At 37.4% G+C, this 14,315-nt stretch overlaps 2 protein-coding genes and 1 pseudogene across 2 annotated transcripts; all 3 read right to left on the reverse strand.

Annotated features, from left to right (window-relative positions):
• Positions 1-724: 724 nt before the first annotated feature.
• On the reverse strand, positions 725-1,658 carry LOC133066688 (olfactory receptor 10D1B-like; annotated as a pseudogene).
• Positions 1,659-6,719: 5,061 nt separating this feature from the next.
• LOC133066696 (olfactory receptor 8G1-like) lies at positions 6,720-7,691 on the reverse strand. The gene has a single exon (XM_061158029.1). It carries the CDS (start codon positions 7,653-7,655, stop codon positions 6,720-6,722), a length of 936 nt encoding a protein of 311 aa, XP_061014012.1. The 5' UTR covers positions 7,656-7,691.
• A 5,282-nt stretch (positions 7,692-12,973) lies between these two features.
• LOC133066701 (olfactory receptor 8G1-like) lies at positions 12,974-13,946 on the reverse strand. The gene has a single exon (XM_061158042.1). The coding sequence runs from the start codon at positions 13,913-13,915 to the stop codon at positions 12,974-12,976; it is 942 nt and encodes a 313-aa protein (XP_061014025.1). The 5' UTR covers positions 13,916-13,946.
• Between the last annotated feature and the right edge of the window lie 369 nt (positions 13,947-14,315).

Genomic DNA, 14,315 nt, shown 5'->3' on the forward strand with positions numbered 1-14,315 from the left:
AACCATAGACCAATGGCAGTTCAGATTTTGCATGGACTGCTGTTTGTGCTTAGGATTATAGAGACAAACTAAAATTATGAATACTGAAAGGCAATAGAGCTAGTCACCGCTTCACAGACTCCCCCCTGGCTACCTTCTTCACATTCTCTTTCATCTACAGCTTCAAATCCCAGTCAAGGCTTGTTTTCAGGTTGAAGACCAATAGGCAGACTTTGTGGGTTATACAGTACATTGATACCTATGATTTAGTCATTAGGAGACAAAGGTCCTGAGGTCTCACCCAGAGGTCTTTTTCCTTTACACAATTTCTTTTCATTTCAGAGGTCACAGAGTACCACTGGAAGCCATATGGTTGAAACCTTCCCATTTTCCTACAATCCCTAGACCATCAAATGAGGGCTTATCTGATGCAGGCATTTGAGAGGTTAATCATATAATCATGTCAGCCAGGATGAGGAAGTGCTAGGGTAAGGGAGAAGGGAACAGTAGAGGATTAGGAGGAGAGGAAGACAAAGAGTGAGGGACAGAAGGCCTAGGTTTTTTATTGCCAAATGGAAGCAGTAGGATATCCTATTATCCCTCCTGAGTAGGGTAATTTATTAGTTATGTGACCTGGAGCAATTCACTTCATATCTTCAAATCTTAGCTTCTTCATCTGTAGTAAAAGGGAACAGAGATAATATCTGTGCAAATTCCTCTCACAAGCAATGTGGAGTCACCTCTATCACTTTTCAGGAATTAGGGCCACCTGCTGTAGCACCTTCCTCAGAGAATATTTCACTTCCTTATTTCTCAAGCTGTAGATGAAGGAGGTAAGCATGGGGGTGACAACGTTATTCAGGACCTGAACAGTTGCATTAAGCCAGGGGTTAGGGGTGGGCTGGAAGTAGATGAGAACCACTGGCATAAAGGAGAGGAGGATGGCAGTGAGGTGGGCGCTGCAGGTGGAGAAGGCACACAGTCGGCCTTCGGTAGATTGGATTTGAAGAATGGAGTAAACGATGCAGCTGTAGGAAGTGAGGATGAGAAGGAAGCAGCTGAGGGGCATGAGACCCACACTGATGAACCCCACCATCTCCAGGGCCGAGGTGTCTGCACAAGCCCACTTCAGCATCCCTGGGATATTGCAGAAGTAATAGTCCACCTCATTGGGGCCACAGTAGGACAATTGGAATGTGAGCGTAGTTGGAAAGGTGGCCTGAATACAGCCAAAAAAAAGAGGTGCCCATGGCCAGGATGGCACACGCTCTGTGACTCATGATTATTGTGTAGCGCAGAGGGTAACATATGGCAACAAAGCGGTCATAGGCCATTACCGTGTACAGGAAACACTTGGTACAACCCAGGAAGTGGTAGAAGAAGAGCTGGGACACGCAGCCTGCGTAGGAGATGGCTCGGCTGTTCCCTGAGAGGTAGAAGAGCATCTTGGGGGAACTCACAGAGGGAAAAAATATGTCACACACAGACAGTTTACACAGGAAGAAGTACATGGGAGTGTGCAGCCGAGCGGAGGAGACAATCGCCGGTAGGATGAGCAGGTTCCCCATAAGGGTGAGGATGTAGAAGGACAGAAACAGGACAAAGAACATGGTCTCTAGGTCCTCTGTGTGCGGGATGCCCAGCAGAATAAACTCAGTCACCTCTGAGCTGTTCCTCATCTCTGTTAGAATGTTGGATTTCAAAATAGAATACAAGTCTCCAAAGTGTCAGCACTGATGTCCAACTGAGAAGCTATTTAATAAAGGATAAGCAATTATTTAATTATCACCTTATGTGTCCTTCTAGCAAGTGTAATTTAAAAAAATCATTAATAAACTAAGTATTTTTAAAGGAAGATTATAAATATGTAAAGGGACTTTAAATCATTCCATGTGAAAATGCTTTAGTTAAAATAACAGCTTTTGACTAAATATTTGCAAGTGTTATGCTAATTTCTTTTATTTTTAAATTTAAGTCTCAGAAACAACCTTATTAAGTGAAAGAAGACATAAAAAGCATGGGGAGTTTTTAGTAACCTGATCAAGTAGTTAGCAAATAACTGATCTGAGATTAAAACTCAGGTCTGATTGCAGTTAAACTTCTAACATCTCTGCTGTGAAAGCTCCCAGGAAATTTTACTTAGAGAAGCAGAGACCTGATGTTCATATTCAAATAATCGGAGAGCTGCTATGTTGATGTGCTGTGTGCTTATCCATGGTGAATAACGTGCAAAAAAGTGGAACTAATTAAAATTTAGATTTTGTTTCAGTATAGGAAAAAATTAATGACTGAGTTGCCTTAAGTGTTGTGTTCTCATCATGATAAGGGTGATTATTTGTAGGATGAATGATATTCTTTCAAATATGAAGAACTTGCATTTCCAATTTAAATGCTATTTTTTCCTACCTGCACCCTTAATATCCTCTGAAATTCTTTGCCTTTATTACATTGTTCATTTTCTCAAATATATCTGAAGAGGCACACATTTAACAAACGATTCTCCTGGTGAACAGATGGCTTTGATTTAAATATGATAAATCTATCTACCTCTGTAACAATAAGAATTATGAATATAGGTATAAAAGTTACAATAATAACCTAATACCATTCTTAATGTATCTTAATAAAAGATAGACACGTGCTATGGGGAAGGTCAGAATACCACTGAGCAAGAGTCCCTTTAATTGGCAGAAACTCATTGGGATGCTTTTGTGTTTGGTTTGTAGTTTTTTTTTTTTTAAAGGAAGTAAGAATCTGTTGTGTGTGTGTATATATATACATACACATATATATATATATATATAGTTGATTCATGTTGTTATATAGTAGACATTAACATAACGTGCTTGTAAAGTAATTATGCTCCAATTTTTAAAAGTATAAAAATTAATTAACTTAAAAAGAGACAAAACCTGAGTTATGTTAATAGAAATATGTCCCGGCACTGCTGAATGCTTCATGTACATTAACACCTTTAGTCCTTACCACAATTCTCTGAGATAGGTAGGGTTAACTCCTATTTGCATTAGGAAACTGAGGCACAAAGAGTTAAGAAAATTGACCAAGTTCCTACATCTGTTAGATGGTAGAGTTGGATCTCCCACAAAGAAGAGTAGGAACATCTGCTGAGTTATTGGACTTCCCTGATAGCTCAGTTGGTAAAGAATCCACCTGCAATGCAGGAGACCCCAGTTCGATTCCTGGGTTGGGAAGATCCCCTGGAGAAGGGATAGGCTACCCACTCCAGTATTCTTGAGCTTCCCTTGTGGCTCAGCTGGTAAAGAATCTGCCTGCAGTGTGGGAGACCTGGGTTCAATCCCTGGGTTGGGAAGATCTCCTGGAGAAGGAAATGGCAACCCACGCCAGTACTCTTGCCTGGAAAATCCCATGGACAGAAGAGCCTGGTAGGCTACAGTCCATGGGATCACAAAGAGTCGGGCACGACTGAGAGACTTCACTTTCACTTTCATAGCTACAGAGAAATTTCATTTCTTGAGGACAATCCCCAAGGGGATATCTCGGATTATGGTGCAGCATCAATGAAAATTTGCATCATTAAGAAATATCAGCCTATCTCTTTATTTCACTTCTATTTATGTGTTCCAATATTCTGCAAGTTTTACAGATATTTCCCCCACTGAATTGTCCTGAAATAGTCTCACTCATAGAAATAAATTCTACCTCTCTAATTGGGAGTTGATTTTTACTTTTGCAAGTCTTCCCATTTACATGAACACAAAAGCACTTATTTAAAGTATGTATTCACATATTATTTGTTTTGTAAGTGCATGGGTGGGTGGTAGAAATCGGTCAAGAAAATCAAAAGAGGAAAAAGTCAAGCATGGCTCAAGGACTGATGAATTGAATGTGAATCAGAAGGGAAGGATACTTTTTCATATGATTCATACATGTGAAAGGTTATACATATGAAAGAAATATCTGAGTTTGGAAAGGAAGAACTAGGGTTCACTCTAGGTATTGTGGATTTGTATATATTTTATAGATTTGTATGTTATCCTCTCCAGGGTAAGAGCTGAAACTCTGAATAAGCATACTGCAGAATTAATACCAACTAAAGCCATAATTCTTCTTCCCTTGGCTTATAGACTTCAAGCATTCCTGAAAGGCAAAAAGAATATGGGCTGATCTGTCTAAATCATCATAAGTGATGATATTTTCTTATGATTCTAACCAACATCATGAGAACTGTTGAGTGTAGTGTTTCTTGCACAATTCAGAAAAGTAAACTTTCACAAACATTTAAGTATAAAACTTTATTAATTATTATAATACTTATCTTCCTTAAATATCTCTCATTTTGTCATTGTAGGAACTCATTTATAATAAATGTTTAATTTCATCATCAAAAGAGGCTGCAGGGGCAAATGCTTGTATTTGCCCTTTTTAAGCCATCTTCTTTCCACATTTCATAAACTATAACATCTCAAATGTTATACAACATTTCCAACAATTCCTGAGACACCATTGGTTCATAATAACTTGCCTTAGTGTGCCGATGAAACAGTGTAGCATCTATTATAAATCTTATTATTTTCACATACCCACTAGGCACAATAAAGTTATTTTCAAGAATCTATAGATCTGTCTTCTAGATCTATACAGAGTACATTTTGTGTAGATCTTCTTGATATTCTATTACATGTTTTGAAGATCACAGAAGTTATATTATGTAATAAAGTGTTTAAGGATGGGTATGACTGACCTAACAAACCCTTCTTAGAATATGAGAAACCTGAAGGAGGAAGACCTGCTCATCAATGCATTTCAGTCCAAATGTGTCAGAATATGAACTTTCATCTGGTTGTGATTAAATCTCTGAAGCCTTTTTCCAGTAGTTTTGAATACAGGTAACAAGGAAAGTATAGAAATGAATGTTTCTGGTTCTCACATTCTAACAGACTTGATTGAATCCATAATGATTTATGAATTATGAATATGAGCATTTAAACACCCTAAATCCAGCATCAGGAAATAAATTTTCACAAATACTTTATACTAATGAACTTCCTTCATGTATTAAAATGACCTTCAAAATCCACTTGTAAATCAGCTCTCTCTCATCAACATAAATAACTGCTTGTGAAAAAGCAATTGAAGCTATTATTAAGTCAAATAGAATGATAAATTTGATGCTCCTCTTTTGGGGTTTCACCAGTGCAGGAGCCACAGGAGATGTGCATTGGATCTCTAGATCTGGAAGATCCCCTGGAGTTAAGAAATGGCCCCCCGCTTCAGTATTCTCACCTGAAAAATTCCATGGGCACAGGAGCTTGGTAGGCTACAGTCCATGGGGCCTCAAAGAGTTGGACTTGACTGAGCAACTGAGCAAGCACACACATGCAAACACACACACACACACAGACACAGACACACACACACACACACACACACACACACACACACACACACACACACACACCCAGTGACAGTATCTTCAATTGTAACCCTGAGTTGCCTGGCTTAGCAACCCATTGACTTGGTAATGGTAAGCCTGACATGCCCAGAATATAAAGTAAATATTCACACATTATTTCTTTTATAAGTGCAAGGGTTGGTGGTAGAAATTGGTCAAGAAAACCAAAGAGGAAAAAGTCAAGCATGGTTCTTTGAACCCTGATAGCTCAAAGATGTTGAATTGAATGTGACTCAAAAGGGAAGAGCACTTTTTTCTTATGATTTGTCATGAAAGGTCATACATATGGAAGAATTATCTGAGTTTGGAAAGGAAGATCTAGGGTTCACTCTAGGTATTGTGGCTGATGTGGCTTCTGGTATAGTGCCAGAATTATGCAATAGATTCACACTGGTTTTCTAGAGTCCAGTCACACATCAGAAACAAGGCAAACTCTAGGATTCTTTAAGTATCACCTAACATTAGCAAAAAAGGATATTGTAAAAAGACTAAAAGAGAATGTGTGATACTCTAAGCTGGATAATGAAGTATAGTAGGTCAGGCGGTTTTCATTTATCATAAAAAAGTGCCACTTAAGAAAGGAAAATATGAAACCTGGAAATTACTGCTTATCCATCTATCTACATATATATTAGATGTAAAAATAAAAGTGTATACACTTATCTAAAACCATCTTTTATTTTCTTAACACTGTCTTTGAAAAGCAAAATATTTTGATTTTGATGAAATCTGCACTATCAATTTCTTATGAGTTATGTTTTTGGGATCATATCTAGAAATTTTTTCCAAGCCCAAGGTTGGTTGTCAACACAACTTAATGACTTGAGAAATCAGATATTCACAAGTTAGGATTTGAGAAAGACACTTTTCCAGATTAGATGTGCAAAAGTTAGAGATTACAATCATTATACTTATAGCAGTTTTGCTGTTTTTTTTTTTTTCCAGACAGAAGAAAGAACATTAGTGATAAATGCTAGAGGATATTTCATTGACAGAAGATCTTTATCAATTGTAGACCAGAACAGAGGGAGGGACAGTGTAGATGGCTTTAGTGGGCCCATGTATCCAGATCATCCTATTTCTTTTAATCTGTATCTCAGTGATGTTTATGAGAGAAAAATTCAGAGACAAATGGCATCACAGGCCATATGAATATGAAATAATGTCAATAGAATGCCACTAAATGCATGAATATATGTTAATAAATATATATATATATTGACATGTGGGCTAAAATTAAATATCAACTTGCACAATAAAATAGCTAGTTACATAGACTAAAAATTCATTCTCATATTATTTCTGATCAGAAGACTATTCTTCTCTCTAGCATTTTCTTCAGGGCAACATTGACATCCTTGTTCCGTAGACTATAAATCAGGGGGTTCAGCATGGGTACAACAATAGTGTAAAACACAGAGGACACTTTCCCTTCGTCCATGGAACTGACCGATGATGGCTGCAGATACATGAATGCTGCAGATCCATAGAAAACAGCAACAGCTGAGATGTGGGAGCTGCAGGTGCTGAAGGCTTTAGATCTGCCCAGCATGGAAGGAATGTGGAGGACGCTGGAAATAATGAAGATGTAGGAGCTAACAATGATCAGGCTGGGCGCAAAGATGTTAAGTGCACTAAAACATAGAACCAGTAATTCGTTGACATAGGAGCTAGAGCAGGAGAGCTTTAGGAGGGACAGAAGATCACAGAAATAATGGTTGATCACATCTAATTTGCAGAAATGAACCCTAAGTGTGCAGCCTGTGTGAGAGAATGCGAATATCAGTCCTATCATACACACTCCCCAAATGAGGGAGAAACAGGCCTGATGTGACATGATAATATTATAGAGCAAGGGGCTACAGATGGCAACATAGCGGTCATATGCCATTGCAGCCAACATGTAACACTCAGAGATAGCAAAAAGGAGGAAGAAGTAAAGCTGAGTTATGCATTCAGGGTAGGAGATGATGCTCTTCTCTGCCACAAAGTTCACCAGCATTCTGGGGGTAATGACAGTGGACTGACAGAGGTCAATGAAAGACAAGCTGCTTAGGAAATAGTACATGGGGGTGTGCAGGTGAGAACTGAGCCCGATCAATATGATCATGCCAAGGTTCCCCACCACTGTGACCACATAGATTCCTAGGAAAAGGAGGAAAAGGGGCAGCTGGAGTTGTGGTTGTTCTGTGAGCCCAACAAGGATGAATTGAGTCACTGATGAGTGATTTCCAGGGTCCATTTTCTTCTCGGAAGGTTCTAAGTTTAAAAAACAGAAAATGAGTGTATGTGTATATGTGTGTGTGTGTGTGTGTGTGCATGGGTGTGAGAGGCAGAGAATAATTCTGCAGAGATCATTCTTTATCCATCATCAGAGGACACACATAATGAAGGGAATTCTCCAATATATCATGCTACTGTAGGATAAACAATCATTCTGGTTGAACTAGAATAGAAATTATAAACTTCAAGAACTTTATAAACAAGATATTTCATAAAGTAAGAGAAATAACAATTTATGTATTTTTAAAGTCAGTCAAAAGAAATGTTTCTAGTATTATTTCTGAGTATTCATCTTTTCTCCAAGTTTCTATGTTTATATATTAATATTATCAATGTCGAATGGCATAGAACTTTCCTTTCATTTATAGTAATAGTAGTGTATGCTTTCTATAATTAATGAGAGGATTCACAATTCTTTGAAAAGTAGTTATATTAGTTGGGGCTGTCTTTAATAACATTTCAACTGAAAATATCTGATGACCAGGATCATTTCACCTGAGATCTAATGCTTTAATGTCTCAGCTTCCTTCTCCCTGGAATTTGACTCCAGAGGGCAGACATGCAACTGCTTGGCAGACATCATGTTTATACCTCAATAGGTTTTCCCGCACCAGGAACCATTTCTTATTCTAATTAGGATAATCTTAGAGGTGAGAGTATAATGGCCTAAATACAAGCCACGTGCTCCACCACTGTGACCAGGGCATCAGTGTACTAAGAGTGATCTATGCAAAGCACTAAGTGTTAGGTATGCCAACATTTTAAAAATATAATCATGTATTTTGCACATGCTCGCAAAAGAATTCAAAGATGGTAGAGATGCGGATGAGTAAAGTACATACAAAGTAAAATAAGTAATTTTAGTGTCAATTCAATGCTTGTCAACAGTGATATGTTTTTTTAAAGACCAGTGTACCTTTGGTTTAGATTTGCAAAGGAAATGAGTAGTTTCTAGAAAATAGAAATTCATATTCTTAACACTCAAGCAATATTTGAACTATTGTGTTCAGTTTGAAGTAAAATACTGTGTATGATAAAGGAAAAGCTGCACAGTTTCACAAATATGATCTAGAAATATGGTATTTTAAGATAGCTAAAGCAACCAAGGATATTTTTCTCCAGCAAAGCAAAATTTCTTGTGACACAGGGCAGTTATCTGAACATTCATTATATGGCAGTGAAGGTACTGAACTTATTTTATATGTTCAAGAGATTGAGTAAACTTAACTGCTTCAAATTATGGAAAGAAATATTTGGTTTTACAACAAGGACAACTATCCCTATCATCAGATACATCCTGAGCTAACAATCATAAAAATTTGAGCACAGACTGAGTAACCATCTACATAGCAGATGTTCTTTAAGGACACACCTAATGGGTAGTTGGATTTAATGTACTTCTATTATCTTCATTCTCATGGATCCTGAATATGTTAGACAGTAGGAGATTGAATACTCAGCTAAACCCCATTCTTGCTGTGTGCTCTAGAGATAACATGTTTACTCTCCAACTCTCTGAAAAACAGAAGCACTAAAACCTACCTTCTGTGTAAATTCAGGTAGATGATTCCTATGAGATGCTTAGCATGGTCCATACATTTGGAAACACCTTAATACTGTCAATGTTATTTTAATGTTGATCTATTGATTTTCTTTCCATTATATCTTTTGGTTCAGTGGCATTTTCATTTCTGCTATGATGGCTGGAGTACGTCAAGGCTGCATATTGTCACCCTGCTTATTTAATTTATGCATAGTACATCATGAGAATCGCTGGGCTGGAGGAAGCACAAGATGGAATCAAGATTGCTGGGAGAAATATCAATAACTTTAGATATGCCAATGACATCACCCTTATGACAGAAAGATAAGAAGAACTAAAGAGCCTCTTGATGAAAGTGAAAGAGGAGAGTAAAAAATCTGGCTTAAAACTCAACATTCAGAAAACTAAGATCATGGCATCTGGTCCCCTCACTTCGTGGAAAATAGATGGATAAACAGTGGAAAGAGTGACAGATTCTATTTTCTTGGACTCTAAAATCATTGCAGATGGTGACTGCAGCCATGAAATTAACAGACGTTTGCTCCTTGGAAGGAAAGTTGTGACCAACCTAGACAGTATATTAAAAAGCAGAGGCATTACTTTGACAACAAAGGTTGGTCTAGTCAAAGCTATGGTTTTTGCAGCAGTCATGTACGGGTGTGAGGGTTGGACTATAAAGAAAGCTGAGCGCTGAAGAATTGATGCTTTTGAACTGTGATGTTGAAAAAGACTCTTGAGAGTCCCTTGGACTGCAAGGAGATCCAACCAGCCCATCCTAAAGGAAGTCAGTCCTGATTATTCATTGGAAGGACTGATGTTGAAGCTGAAACTCCAATAGTTGGCCACCTGATGTGAACTGACTCATTTGAAAAGACCTGATGCTGGGAAGGATTGAGCGCAGGAGGAGAAGGGGATGACAGAGGATGAGATGGTTGGATGGCATCAACGATTCAATGGACATGAGTTTGAGTAAACTCTGGGAGTTGATGATGGACAGGGAGGCCTTGCGTGCTGCAGTCCATGGGGTCACAAAGAGATGGATACAACTGAGCGACTGAACTGATGATGGCTGGAATTTTTTTTTTTCCTTAAGACATTTTCTTGTTCCTCCTTTCTACCTAAATACATACAATGATCCTGAAATTTGAAGTTTTTCCTAAATATAAACTTCCTAATATTAATATTTTCCTCGTTCTCCAAATGAAGTTTGAATAAATTTCTGTCATTCAATGATTTATATCACCCAACAATAAAAACTTTTACTTTTAGGTACCACCAGGTGTCACATATTTTAACTATTATACAAAAGAGCATTTGATAGAATCTCTTTTATGACTCATTATATTTCTTTATCTGTCTCTCACACATTTCCAGTGTATCTGATGAAATCTAGTCAATGGTTAGGGTCCTTAAGTTACAGGCTTTAATAATGGAAACCCCAGTTAATAAGGCCATTTTCTATGTGCTGAGGATTACTTTCTCATGTTTACATTTAGCATGTGCTTAATTCTGTATCAGTTATTATGAGTTACTTATTGGCTTTTCTTCTGTACTAGACTGTAAACTCAATACAGTGTTGGGCAAAATACCTTATACACAAGTATCACTAAATATGATTTTTTAATAAAATTATTGAATGGAGTGTAGTGATAACTTAACACAGACTCCAACACAAGTGAATAGAGCTCTCACACTACCTGAGTTGAAGTGAGTAAATAAAGAAATACTGGCCATACTTTTATCCAGCAGGGACAGAAAGATGATAAGGGAAACTTTGCTCCTCAGGGGATGTGGGTATTAGAGTGAGGACAGATAGAGACAGAAAATAGCTACTCACATCTTTTCGTCTGAGGGACCTAGAACAGAAGATTCAACTTTCTAAAGTCCTGGACTGGGATTCATATACATCCCTCTTTGTCCCCAAAACACCAATGCTGTGTATTCTTCTCCTCTATTTCTCTGTATGGGAAATGGTTCTGGTGATGCAGGGGGATAGTTCTGAGTACTAACCTTGCAGGACTTCTTGTTGTAGGGTCATAACCTAGAAAACTCTGTTGTAATAATTTTGAGTCACTGGTCCTGACTTTTGTTGAAGTTGATGGCCCCTTGAAAATGCTGGTTGATGTGAATGGTGATTTATAATCTGAGTATTGATGCTAAGAGTCAGATGAATAACAGATAATGCTAATGATCTCCCATGAGAATCATATCCCACAAGTATCAACTCTTGGGAAAAGTTACAATTAGCAATTCCCTTTTCTCCCATTGACTCTCTAGTGTTTAATAGTGTCATATAGTTGTAATTTACCATTTTTGTTAGATTATAGGTTTGAAGCAAGGCTGGGATAGATCTTATTAGAACTCCATTGAATTTCATGTCAAGCTATATAAGAATTCAGAATTTTAGAAAATTTTTAGACCTGCATTAAAGGAACACTCTAAAGTGATATCACACAAGAGATTAAAAAAAAACAAAACAAAACAGAAAAAAATATTCGTGTGCAATAGTTGAACAATTTGTTTTTCTCCTTGACATATACTAACTGTTTTTAGATGCTTTGATGTGTTTATAGAGCAGTAGTACTTGTAATATTTTAGCATGTAGGCTGCAGGAAGGTTTCAACTGGTTATTGTCATAACCCCGTGAAAAGTTCCTAACATGTAGAATAAGTTAATGATTTTATTTAACTCTATAAAAAATAAATATTAAGGAATAATATAGAGATATACCACTTAATGTGAAAAAGTTTACTAGATGTTGTTTGCTTAATGTATAGAGTAATTAAAGATCATGTTCTGGTTCAAGGTGGCAATCGAGGAAGATCCACAACTCTGACTGCAGCAATATAGGTCATCATATTTTTTCTTTATCTTGAACCAAATTTATTGTACTATAATTTACATGTGGTAAAATTCTACATACTATGAATTTTCTCAGTATCAATATAGGTGAAGTTCTTCTGCTCTGGGTATAGGAAACCATGGTAATCTAGATTGGAGTATTTGAGTCCCAGATACCAATGTATCTCCAGATTTGTTATGTTGACCCATCAGATACCAACCATACATATTATTTTTTAACATGTAGGCTGCATGCTTGAAAACCAAGAGTTTTGTTTCAAGGATACTGGGTTTTAAAAATTATTTAATGACTTAAGAAATCAGCTGTTCACAAGTTATATTACCTGCACTGGGGTTTGATACAGAAGTTACTTACATTCATGCTTTTAAATTTTTGTATAGAAATAGTTTATTATCTCATCAGTTTTATTGCAGATCTTTGAAGAACTCATCAAATATAAATTTGATTAATTTTAACTTTTAAAAGTCATATGTAGCTAATTAGAGAAAGTAATGGACAAACACAGTATGAGATATATATGGCTTCCATAAATGTTTTTAAAAAGGAAATAAGAAAGTTATCAAGGTCTTTCTAGTGTCAGGAACTATCTTAGGTCCCACAGATATGGCAGTAAAATACAAGTATGGGGGTAACCTTTATGAATATTACAGTAGATAGTACATTTTGGACAGTAAGCATGCAAGTACCCACCAAAAACAATAAATGGCATAGTAGGAGGAATACTGGTTTAAGCAATGTAACAAAGCATGAAACTTTGTTCTTAACTCAGATTTTAAGCTCTGGTAAAGATTTTGAAGTAAGAGAATCATGCATCTATTCAATGTAATAAGCAATGACTAGATCTAAAATATCATGCTCATGTTATGTCTGGTCACAAAAATATTCTTCTCTTAAGCATTTTCTTCAGGGCAACATTGACATCTTTATTCCTGAGGCTGTAGATCAGGGGATTCAGCAATGGCACAACAATAGTATAAAACACAGAGAACACTTTCCCTTGGTCCATGGAGCTCACAGATGATGGCTGCAGATACATGAATGCTTCAGATCCATAGAAAATAGCAACAGCTGAGATGTGGGAGCTGCATGTGCTGAAGGCTTTGGACCTGCCCACCGTGGAACGAATGTGGAGGATGCTGGAGATGATGAAGATGTAGGAGCTGAGGATGGTGAGGATGGGGGCAAAGATGTTAAGTGCACCAAAGCATAGAACCAGTAATTCATTGACATAGGTGCTAGAGCAGGAGAGCTTTAGGAGGGGCAGAAGATCACAGAAATAATGGTTGATCACATCTAATTTGCAGAAATGAACCCTAAGCATGCAGCCTGTGTGAGAGAATGCACATACCAGTCCCATCGTATACACTCCCAAAATGAGGGAGGAACAGGCCTGATGTGACATGATGGAATTATAGAGCAAGGGGCTACAGATGGCAACATAGCGGTCATATGCCATTGCAGCCAACAGGTAACACTCTGCAATTATAAAAACAAGAAAGAAAAAGAGCTGAGTCATGCATTCAGAGTAGGAGATGATGTTCTTCTCTGTCACAAAGTTCACCAGCATTCTGGGGGTAATGACAGTGGACTGACAGAGGTCAATGAAGGACAAGCTGCTTAGGAAATAGTACATGGGGGTGTGCAAGCAAGGACTGAGCCCAATCAGTATGATCATGCCAAGGTTCCCCACCACTGTGACCACATAGATTCCTAGGAAGAGGAGGAAAAGGGGAAGCTGGAGTTGTGGCTGTTCTGTGAGCCCAGCGAGGATGAACTCAGTCACTGAGGAGTGGTTTTCTGCTGCCATTTCCATCTGTGTAGTCTCTGGAGGGGAAAGAGTAAAACAGTGTCATTGGAGGGAATTCATTATGTTCTTTTTCATTTTGAGTAGAGTGCTCCATATAAATGATTCACAGTTTTGGCATCCTTTCCACCTATATAATCACTTAACTCTGGGTCTATTTATGGAAGGAAAGTACATCTAAACTCAATATTTATAAAGCCTCATTTTCAAATATAATAAATATATTTTCTATTAAAGCATTTAGTCAGTTTATAACCATGAAAACATGCATGGCAGCTTTATGCATAACAATGCAAGTTGGAAATAATTCAAATTTATGTCCATCAACTGATGAATAGTTGAGTGAGTCATAGTATAGTATGTACATACATAATAATATGCATATCCACATATATACATATATGTATGT

The sequence above is a fragment of the Dama dama genome, chromosome 2, assembly GCF_033118175.1.
Source record: "Dama dama isolate Ldn47 chromosome 2, ASM3311817v1, whole genome shotgun sequence".
Classification (NCBI taxonomy): Eukaryota; Metazoa; Chordata; class Mammalia; order Artiodactyla; family Cervidae; genus Dama; species Dama dama.

Coding starts and splice junctions, on each gene's coding strand:
- LOC133066696 (XM_061158029.1), bottom strand. CDS start 7,655: ATGGACCCTGGAAATCACTCATCAGTGACTCAATTCATCCTTGTTGGG.
- LOC133066701 (XM_061158042.1), bottom strand. CDS start 13,915: ATGGAAATGGCAGCAGAAAACCACTCCTCAGTGACTGAGTTCATCCTC.